The following is a 9,705-nucleotide window of genomic DNA, read 5'->3' as shown; positions in this document are numbered from 1 at the left end:
GAAATAGGAATGTTGCGCACTGACGTCATTAGGCAGCGACTGGGTCGAATAACAGGTGATGTGCGGAGGACGCCGTGCAGGCTCATGTAGTATGTGTGCTGCCAATAAGAAGTGCCGAAATATCCGCTATTCTTCCCCGACACTCTCCACACATCGAGACCTAAGCGTGTCCACCCAACCAGAGGAGCGGACACTCTAACCCCCACCCCCCCACCACAATCACACGCTATTATATAGCTCTGGCATATTCCTGGATATAAATCCAGCAGCCCGGTAGTACAGTAGAAATGTCTCTGATGCTGTATAGGATGTGTGGAAGGCACAGAACCGGGCCCCGCCTTCTGTACACACTGTCAGTGTCATAGTGGAGTTCCCCTTTAATCTCATGATGTCATATTTCTGTCTCTTCAGAGGTGACTCCGGTGTGAGGTGATCATGTCCTTCCCTGTGTGCCGCCTGGGCCTTTCACCACTCCTCGGCCTGCACCGCTCCGCCCGCCATCGCTCTCTGAATTCCTCCGCCGCCGCTCTCTATGATGTGGTGATTTCTGGTGGAGGAATGGTGGGAACCGCCATGGCCTGCGCTCTGGGTGAGGAACCTTCCTATTATATACATATATATTGTATATAGAGAGAGACACGCAGCGTTCAAGGTCACAGCTATCCGGGGATGTTTATTGTAGCAAAGTTCAAGTTTCTACAGCTAAACTTTCACCCACCCTCTTCATCCTACTACTACCTTCTCCCCCCACCCCCGATACCTTCTCTCCATCGCTCCCTTCTCCCATCCTCTTCATCCTACTAATACCTTCTCTCCCCACCCCCGATACCTTCTCTCCATCGATCCCTTCTCCCATCCTCTTCATCCTACTACTAACTTTCCCCCGACCCCGATTCCTTCTCTCCATCGCTCCCTTCTTCAATCTTCTTCATCCTACTACTACCTTCCCCCGACCCCCGATTCCTTCTCTCCATCGCTCCCTTCTCCAATCTTCTTCATCCTACTACTACCTTCCCCTCGACCCCCGATTCCTTCTCTCCATCGCTCCCTTCTACCATCTTCTTCATCCTACTACTACCTTCTCCCCCACCCCCCGATTCCTTATCGCCATCGCTCCCTTCTCCCACCCTCTGCTCTCCATTGCTCCCTTCTCCCACCTTGTGCTTCTTTCTACCACCCTTTGCCCCCTCTGCTCTCCACTGTTCCCTCCTCCCGCCCCACTGCTCCTTTCTCCCACCATTAAGGATCAGCTCAGGCGTGTTCGCGTATGCCATGTGCTGAGCCCACCAGGAATTTGGCGCAGCGCTGCTCTAATCACAGGCAGGGAGACGTTGCCCGATCTCTGCAGCTGCGCATCGGGAAATGTCTCACTGCCTGTGATTAGCGTTGCGCCGACTTCCTGGCAGACTTAGCACGTGGAGCGTGCAAACCTGTCTGAGCTTATCCTTACCCTCTAGCTGCTCCCTTTTGCTGCCTTCTTCCGCACTTTGCTTCCCACGGCTCCCTTCTTCCAACTTCTATGCTACCCACTGCTTCCTTCTGCTTTTCATTCTTTCCCCCTGCTCCCCACTTCATCCCTTTCCTTCCCTCTGTTTAATGCTGCTCCTGTCCTGTGCTCTCCGCTGCTCCCTTCTCCCGCCCTGTTTTCCATTGCTGCCTTTTTCCACCCTTTGCTCTCCATTGCTCCTTTCTCCCGCCCTCTGCACTCCATTGCTCCTTTCTCCTGCCCTCTGCTCCTCACTTCATCTCTCTCCCCTCCTCTGCTTTGCTCCTGCTCTCTGCTTCCTTCTTCTGCCCTCTGCTTCCCTGTGCTTCCTTCTCTTGTCACCCACTCCCCACTTCATCTCTCTCCCACCATCTGCTTCTCTTTGTTCTCTGGTGCCTGCTGCTTCCTTCTCCCTGCCTGCTGCTGCTTGCTTCTCCCTTCCCCTACAACTGCTTCCTTTTCCTGCCTGCTGCCCACTCTCCCACCCTCTGCTGCCTGCTGCTTTCTTCATTTCCCACCTGCTCCCCACGCCATCTCTCTCTCTCCCCCTGCTTCCTACTGCTTTCTTCTCCCACCCCCTGCTCCCAACTATCACTGCCTTTTCCCCACTGCTTCCATCTCTTGCCCCATGCTTTCCATCTCTTGCAACCTGCTCCCCACTGCTTCCATCTTCCACCCATGCTTCCCTCAATTTCTCAAGCCAAGCTATTGCTTAATCCACTGTAGGGCTGCAACTAACAATTTTTTTCATAATCGATTAGTTGGCCAATTATTGTTTTGATCGGTTAAAGCGGAGGTCCGCCGAAAAAAGCGGAGGTGCCGCCGCCGCCATCCTCGGTAAGGGAATCAGGAATCTGACTTCCTGGTTCCCTACTGTGCATGTGCGAGTTGCGCTGAGCGTCCTCACTGGTCCCGGTTGTCTTCTGGGACCTGTATGTCCCTCAGAAGACAGCGGGGGAGGACACAGTAGGCGCCGGAAGTGATCACCGCGGTGATCTATGCCAGGAATTGGAAGCAAATACCTGTATTAGACAGATATCTGCTCCCTCCTCCCCCCTGAAAGGTGCCAAATGTGACACCTGGGGGGAGGGGGGGATTTCAAAAAGTGTAAGTTCCATTTATGGGTGGAACTCCACTTTAATAACCTTAAAAAAAAAAAAAAAGTGTGTTGTATAAATTAGTTAATATGTAAAGTTTAAAAAAAAAGGCAATTTATTCTTAAATATCAATAACCAACTATATGGTTAGGGAGCAAAATCTCGAATCCACTCTGAGAATAACAGACAGAAGAGATTTACGGTATATACTATTAGACTCTGATCAATTTTTGTTCTTTTAAAGAAAAAAAAAAAAAAGTTAGACTGTTTTGCATATTTTCAAACAAAACTGTAATATGTTATATGCTGGCCATACAAAAACAATGTCTTAAAGTCCAGTGGAATCTCGGATTGCAAGCATAATCCATTCCGGGTTAATGCTCGTAATCCAAAATACTCGCATATCAAAGTGAGGTTCCCCATAGAAGTCAATGGAAACGAACATAATTCGTGGGGGGGGGGGGGCGCCAGAGAGCCTCGGAAACGGGCAAAAAGGTCAGAGGACACCGCAGCAAACCTCGGAAAGACTTCAGAGCTGTCCTTGGGCCTTTCCGTGCATTTCCGAATGGCGCTAATCGGCGATGTTCGGCTCCGACACCCCCCCCCCCACCTCAGACCTAACGCGGTACTGCTCACCGCTTTGGCCAGAATCATGCTCATTTTGCGAGACAAACGTGTTACGATTTTTGATTTTTTTTTTTGCTCATTAACCGCATTACTCGAAATCCGAGGTTCCTCTGTATATTGAAACAAAAAAAGTCTTTGACACTTTCCAACTATGCAGCGGCTGAAAAAAAAAAGCATAGATGTGAACGTGTCCATAGGAAACCACGTTAAATAAACTGTAGTTTCTGCAAAAAACACATAGATTTGAACCAGGCCTAAGACGTTTAGTAAAATAATGGGGTTAAAAAAAACTAAAATAAACCCTTTATAGTACAAAAAGAGCAAATCGCTACTGTAAGGGGTTCATTTTTTTTTTTTTACTGTGGAACAGTGAAAGTAATATTTACAGTAGCGATTATTTGCTGTTTTTGTAATATAAAGGGCTAATTGTATTTTTATTTTTTTTACCCCATTATGTTACGGCCCGATTAATCGATTATGAAAATAGTAATCTATTAATTTCATAATCGATTTGTTTTCGGCCCTAATCCACTGTAACCAATCAAATATCTGTATTCATGCAAAATGGTAACACTTCTTACAGCTTGGTTAAAACCTCTTTGTTTTGTAAAAACAAACAAAAAAAAAAATTTTTTATTTTCAAAAAATAGGTTCCCACCCTCATTTGCACAACAAGAAGATTCTTCTGCTGGAGGCAGGACACAGGAAAGCATATGACCACTTACCTGAGCAGTTCAGCAACAGAGTCAGTTCTATTACACCTGGCTCGGCTACCCTCCTGGCTAGTAAGTACTTGTGCTAAAACTGTACCATGCCCCTTCTATTTTCATACCCGCTGTCATGAAATGTTCCTATTTCTCTGCCAACAGGCTTTGGGGCCTGGGATCATATCTGTGCCATGAGGATGAAACCATACAAGAGAATGCAGGTGAGATAATGACTATACATTGTGCATCAATGAGGGCCCTTCTCTATAAACACCTGATCTCTTACAGGTTTGGGATGCCTGTTCTGACGCTCTAATTACATTTGATAAAGAAGGCTTGGAGGATATGGGATACATTGTCGAGAATGATGTCATTACAGCTGCACTGACCAAACAGCTGGACGCCATGGCAGGTCAGAGATGTCAACTAAATGATGTGTAAGCCCATGTTAAAGCTGAGTTCCAGGAATTCAGTCACTTTGTAAAAAGTGCAGGTATGAGTTAAAGCAGGGCTCAACAAAACCCGGGCGCCAGGTCGCATTTGCGACTAGAAATAGCGGCCTGGCGCCTGGGGCATCACAGCTGGGGGTATCCTGTCACCGCGGACCCCCCCAGGGTAATTGAGCCCCCGGCTTTGAGGCCTTCTACCATCCTATGGTTCCTTCTGGAATCTGGCGCCCTCTTGTGGTGGCCGTTGGAATTACAACCAGCAATGCTAATAGGCTGGCAGGCAGGGGAAGCTCCATCTCCTTCCCTTTACTCAGAACCCCCTAAACATTATATATATATATTTTATTCTAACACCCTAGAGAATAAAATGGTGGTCATTGCAATACTGTCTGTCACACTGTATTTGCACAGCGGACTTACAAGCGCACTTTTTTGGGGAAAATGTATTTAATAACAAAAAAAATAAGACAACAGTAAAGTTAGCCCAATTTTTTTTTATATTGTGAAAGATAATGTTACGTCGAGTAAATCGATACCCAACATGACATACTTCAAAATTGTGCCCGCTCATGGAATGGCGAAAAACTTTTACCCTTAAAAATCTCCATAGGCGACGTTTAAAAAAATTCTACAGGTTGCACGTTTTAAGTTACAGAAGAGGTCTGGGGCTAGAATTATTGCTCTCAATCTACCGATCGCAGTGATACCTCACGTGTGGTTTGAACACCGCTTTCATATATGCATTCGCTTCTGCACGCAAGCTTGGCGGGACAGGGCGCGTTTAAAATAATTTTTTTTTTCTTATTTTAACTTTTATTTTTATTTTTTTCAATGTTCTTTAAAAAAAAAAAAAAAAAAAAAAAAAAAAAAGTGTGTCACTTTTATTCCTATTACAAGGAATGTAAAAATCCCTTGTAATAGAAAAAAGCATGACAGGTCCTCTTGTATATGAGATCTGGGGTCAGAGAGACCTCGCATCTCATATTTACACTAAAATGCAATTAAAAAAAAAAATTGTCATTTGAAAAAAAATAAAAAAATAAAATGTCCCTCTAATAGCTATGGGCAATGACTTGGAGACAGGTGAGGGGCTGGGGGCTATCTTCCCCTCACTCGTCTCCATGTCAGGCCAGGGACAGGTCCAGATCGCCGTCACGGACCTGGCTCCTAACTTTTTTAGCTGGCTCCTAGATTCCAAGCAAATTTGTCAACCCCTGAGTTAAAGTGTTACTAAACTCCAGGACCCTTTTTTTATATCTGGTGCCTGGTATCTGGTATAAGTAACCTCCCATGAAAAACAAAACAAAAAAACTCCAAACTGAGCATGTGCACAGTGCCCCCAAAGCTCTGTACTATCAGGAGATGGATTGAGGACTGTGGAAGAAGGGGAGGATCAGAGGAGACAGGATCAAACAGCCTTTTTACACAATGTGGAGGATTAACCCCTTAGGTTCCACAGTGGATATAACAAGCATGCTTTACTGATATACAGGCTGATTTTTCTATTGTGAGTTTAGTAACACTTTAAGTCCAAGAAGCTGCATGACATCTCCTGAGCTTAGTTCTAACATTTATTTTTGACAGGTTTATGGCTCTGCTGGGGCATGCTATGAAATTTAGAGAGAGGCACACAGAGCAGCTATGCCTACCCCTCCCCTCTCTGCTGCCTATTCAGAGAAGCCTTTGTAATTAGAGAATGAGCTTACGTGATATAAATGCTTCTGTGATTGGGCAGGAGGAGGAGAAGGGCAGACATAGCAGCTGCACCGACTCTAATGTTGAAGATGCTTAGACCTGAAGCATCAGTGTTGGGAATACAGCGAGTTATCATCCGGGAGTGCAATAAAACTGTCAAATGGAAATAATAGCGATAAGCCCAAGAGATGTCACGCACCTCCTTGGACTTGAGTCATAGTGTGCCTTCACTTTTACTAAATTCCTACAATTCAGCTTTAAATGGAACTAAGGATATGTCCTTTTTTTATTTAAAGCTGAATCCCAACTTTCTTTTTACTAGAACGGAATGGAATTATCAATGTCAGTATAGATCATACCTGTGCGCTATGTAGCTCTGTTGTCTGCAGATCCCCTGATTTCTGGGTTTAGTTGTGGCTCTGTATCATGTGACACACTATATCTTGCTGATAGACTCTGTCCCTTTCGCAGCCATTTCTTGCAGTGACCAGAGTCTATACCACACCCCTCTGTAGTCTTTCAGCCAGTGTGATGACATCACCGTTTCCTCATTCAGCTTTGCAATTGGGGTTAATTCTTAATTTGTCATATATATACATACAGATCGCATTGAGGTCCTCTATCGGAGTCGGGCTGTGAACTACACCTGGCCGGCGCCTTACCCCGATAAGGAGGGAAGCAGCTGGGTGCAGATACAGTTGGCAGATGGAAAGAAGCTGCACACAAAACTTCTGGTGAGGATCATTGTCTGCTATTTACAGACCACCCCAACTTCCCCGGTCTTAAACCCCATTTGATCGTTTCATAATTCATCCTACTAGATTGGAGCAGATGGACAGAACTCAATGGTCCGCAGCACAGCCGGGATGAAGACCATTCAGTGGAGTTACAACCATGTTGCCGTAGTTGCAACTCTTCAGTTGTCTGAGGTGAGTGAAGTCACCTGAGAGTTGATCCAAAAAAAACCCTTACCACATCCCACCCACTCTCTACACTGACCATGATAATCAGGGCTGCTGAGCTGACACGTATGCTGACACCATTGTCAGCATACGTGCCTCCATCAGCCGCAGCCCTGCACTGTCTCACATGTGTCCTCTCCCCACTCCCTCTGCTCCGTGTCCGCGCCGCCCCCCACGCAGATCGGCGATCACGTGACATGCCACCTCTCTCTTCTTTTTGCCCGACAGATGCAGTGGGCGGGGCCGAGGATCCCCTGCTGACGTCATTCAGGAGGAGAGAGGTGGCCCCGCCCGCTTCAGCTGCCATGCAGCGGAGAGGCAGCATGTCACATGTTCGCCGATTTGCGATCAGTAAACGAGGTATATAGCTGCATTTTTAATAAAGCACAGTCACAGGGGGACATTAGATTAATCAACAAAGAGGATAATGTAAAGTTAACCCTGTGGGTTAACAAACACTTCAATGGATAATGGTGTTGGCAATATTCTAGCACCAACCATGTCTAAAGGAATTCCATTCATTTTATGGAATATAATGGAATGAGATCTAACCGGTTCCCGACCGGCACACGGCGATGTACGCCGGCAGAATAGCACGGCTGCGCAAATGGGCGTACCTGTATGTCCCTTTTGAATTTGCCGCCATGCCATCTCGTGCGCCGCCACGGGCTCCGTGAGTAGGGTCACGTGTCCCGCAGACTCGGTGTCCATGAGACTACCCGCGATCGTCTCACGAAGAGGAAGAACGGGGAGATGCTAATGTAAACAAGCATCTCCCCATTCTGCCTAGTGACAGTGTCACTGATCACCCCCCCCCCCCCCTCTGATCGGGAGCTATGATCAGTGATGTGTCCCAGCTAGACCCCCCCCCCCCCCCACAGTTAGAATCACTCCCCAGAACACACTTAACCCCTACAGCGCCACCTAGTTTTAACCAATTAACTGTGTCACATTTACACAGTAATCAATGCAATTTTAATCGCACTGATCGCTGTATAAATGTGAATGGTCCCAAAATCTCACCAAAATTGTCCGACATGTCCACCATAATGTTGCAGTCATGATAAAAATCACTTATCGCCGCCATTACTAATAAAAAAAAATTATATTAATAAAAATGCTTTAAAACGATCCCGTATTTTGTAGACGCTATAACTTTTGCGCAAACCAATCAAACGCTTACTGCATTTTTTTTTTTTTTAACCAAAAATATGTAGGAGAATACGTATCGGCCTAAACTGAGGGAAAAAACTTTTTTTAAAATATTTTTTGGGGATATTTATTATAGCCACGTCGCTCGACCGCACAATTGTCAGTTAAAGCGACGCAGTGCCGAATTGCAAAAAGTGGCCTGGTCTTTGGCCAGCCAAATGGTCCGGGGCTTAAGTGGTTAAGTCATAGATGGGTTGCAGGAAAGAAAATTGCTTGTTTCCACCATCAACACAATCAATGTTGATGGGGGTAACCCTCCTGTAGTGCTGTTGTATTTCGCCAGGGGGGAGACTTCCCTGCTGGGAGGAACACAATAATCACTGCTGGTTGCTATAGCCGTTGGCAGTAATTGCACTCAAAAATGCAACAAGCTGGTTGTACTGACGTTGATTGATGGATTGGCTTCAGTACAACCAGCCTGCCCATAAATGGACTGAAACTTGGCCAGTCCCTGCTGAACCAGCCTAGATCCATCTATGGCCATCTTTAGTCACATAAAAAGGTTCCAATGAATGCAGTTAGGTTGCATTGGATAAAGGGGTAGGAGGATTTACATGGCATAGGATGAGGTTACCTTGGATAAGGGGTGGGAAAACACACCATATATGTGTTTGCTTTTTACCTTCTAACCTATTGACTGAGGGCATACATGATGTGTTCTGGAAGTGAATGGTGCTTGATTGCCATTGGGGTTGCTTTAGTAAAACTGGAGAGTGCAAAATCCAGTGCAGCTGTGCATGGTAGCCAATCAGCTTCTAACTTCAGATTGTTCAATTAAGCTTTTATTTAAAAAAAAAACTGGAAGCTGATGATCGGTTACTATGCATAGCTGCACCAGATTTTCAATGCTCTAGTTTTAGTAAATCAATACCATGATGTTTGTTACATCAGCATACTGTAGAGCAGTGTTTCTCAACTCCAGTCCTCAAGGCGCCCCAACAGGTCATGTTTTCAGGATTTCCCTCAGATGAAACTGCTGTGGTAATTACTAAGGCAGTGAGACTGATCAAATCACCTTGGAGAGTTTGTAGACATTGGGGTTTATTTACTAAAGGAAAATCCGCTTTGCACTACAAGTGCACTTGGAAGTGCCGTCACTGTAGATCTGAGGGGGACATGCAAGGAAAATAAAAAACAGCATTTTTGCTTGTACATGATTGAATAATAAAATCAGCAGCCTCTTTATTTTTGTGAAACAAAAATAAAATAAAAAATCAGCAGAGCTTCCCCTCATTTCAGATCTTCCCCTCAGATCTGAAGTGACTGCACTTCCAAGTACACTTCCAACTGCAAAGTGGATTTGCCTTTAGTAAATCAACCCCATGATGTCTGTTAGGTCAGTATACTCTAGTGGAGGAAAGATGTCAGAGCGCTAGTAGATATGATGTGTGTTAGGTCAGCATGCTTTAGAGGAGGGAATACCTCGGAGAGCTAATAGACATGTCTGTTAGGTCAATATACTGTAGTGGA

At 45.6% G+C, this 9,705-nt stretch overlaps 1 protein-coding gene across 2 annotated transcripts in view; it reads left to right on the top strand.

Moving 5' to 3' along the window:
• The first annotated feature begins 4 nt into the window (after nt 1-4).
• The window catches only part of COQ6 (coenzyme Q6, monooxygenase), a 28,194-nt gene continuing 18,493 nt past the window's right edge, over nt 5-9,705 (top strand). Inside the window, exons 1-7 of one of the 2 annotated variants that reach the window (XM_077463676.1) lie at nt 5-55; nt 412-589; nt 3,861-3,995; nt 4,080-4,138; nt 4,206-4,329; nt 6,665-6,795; nt 6,883-6,990. In XM_077463676.1, the coding sequence (XP_077319802.1) occupies nt 436-589; nt 3,861-3,995; nt 4,080-4,138; nt 4,206-4,329; nt 6,665-6,795; nt 6,883-6,990 (711 nt within the window). In that variant the 5' untranslated portion in view covers nt 5-55; nt 412-435. Of the gene's footprint in view, nt 90-411; nt 590-3,860; nt 3,996-4,079; nt 4,139-4,205; nt 4,330-6,664; nt 6,796-6,882; nt 6,991-9,705 lie in introns of both variants that reach the window. The other variant, XM_077463675.1, reaches the window with a different exon arrangement.

This window comes from Lithobates pipiens, unplaced genomic scaffold, assembly GCF_037356315.1.
Source record: "Lithobates pipiens isolate NorthernLeopardFrog02 unplaced genomic scaffold, aLitPip1_a1.2 Scaffold_30, whole genome shotgun sequence".
Classification (NCBI taxonomy): domain Eukaryota; kingdom Metazoa; phylum Chordata; class Amphibia; order Anura; family Ranidae; genus Lithobates; species Lithobates pipiens.
This window is presented reverse-complemented; position numbering and strand designations above follow the sequence as displayed.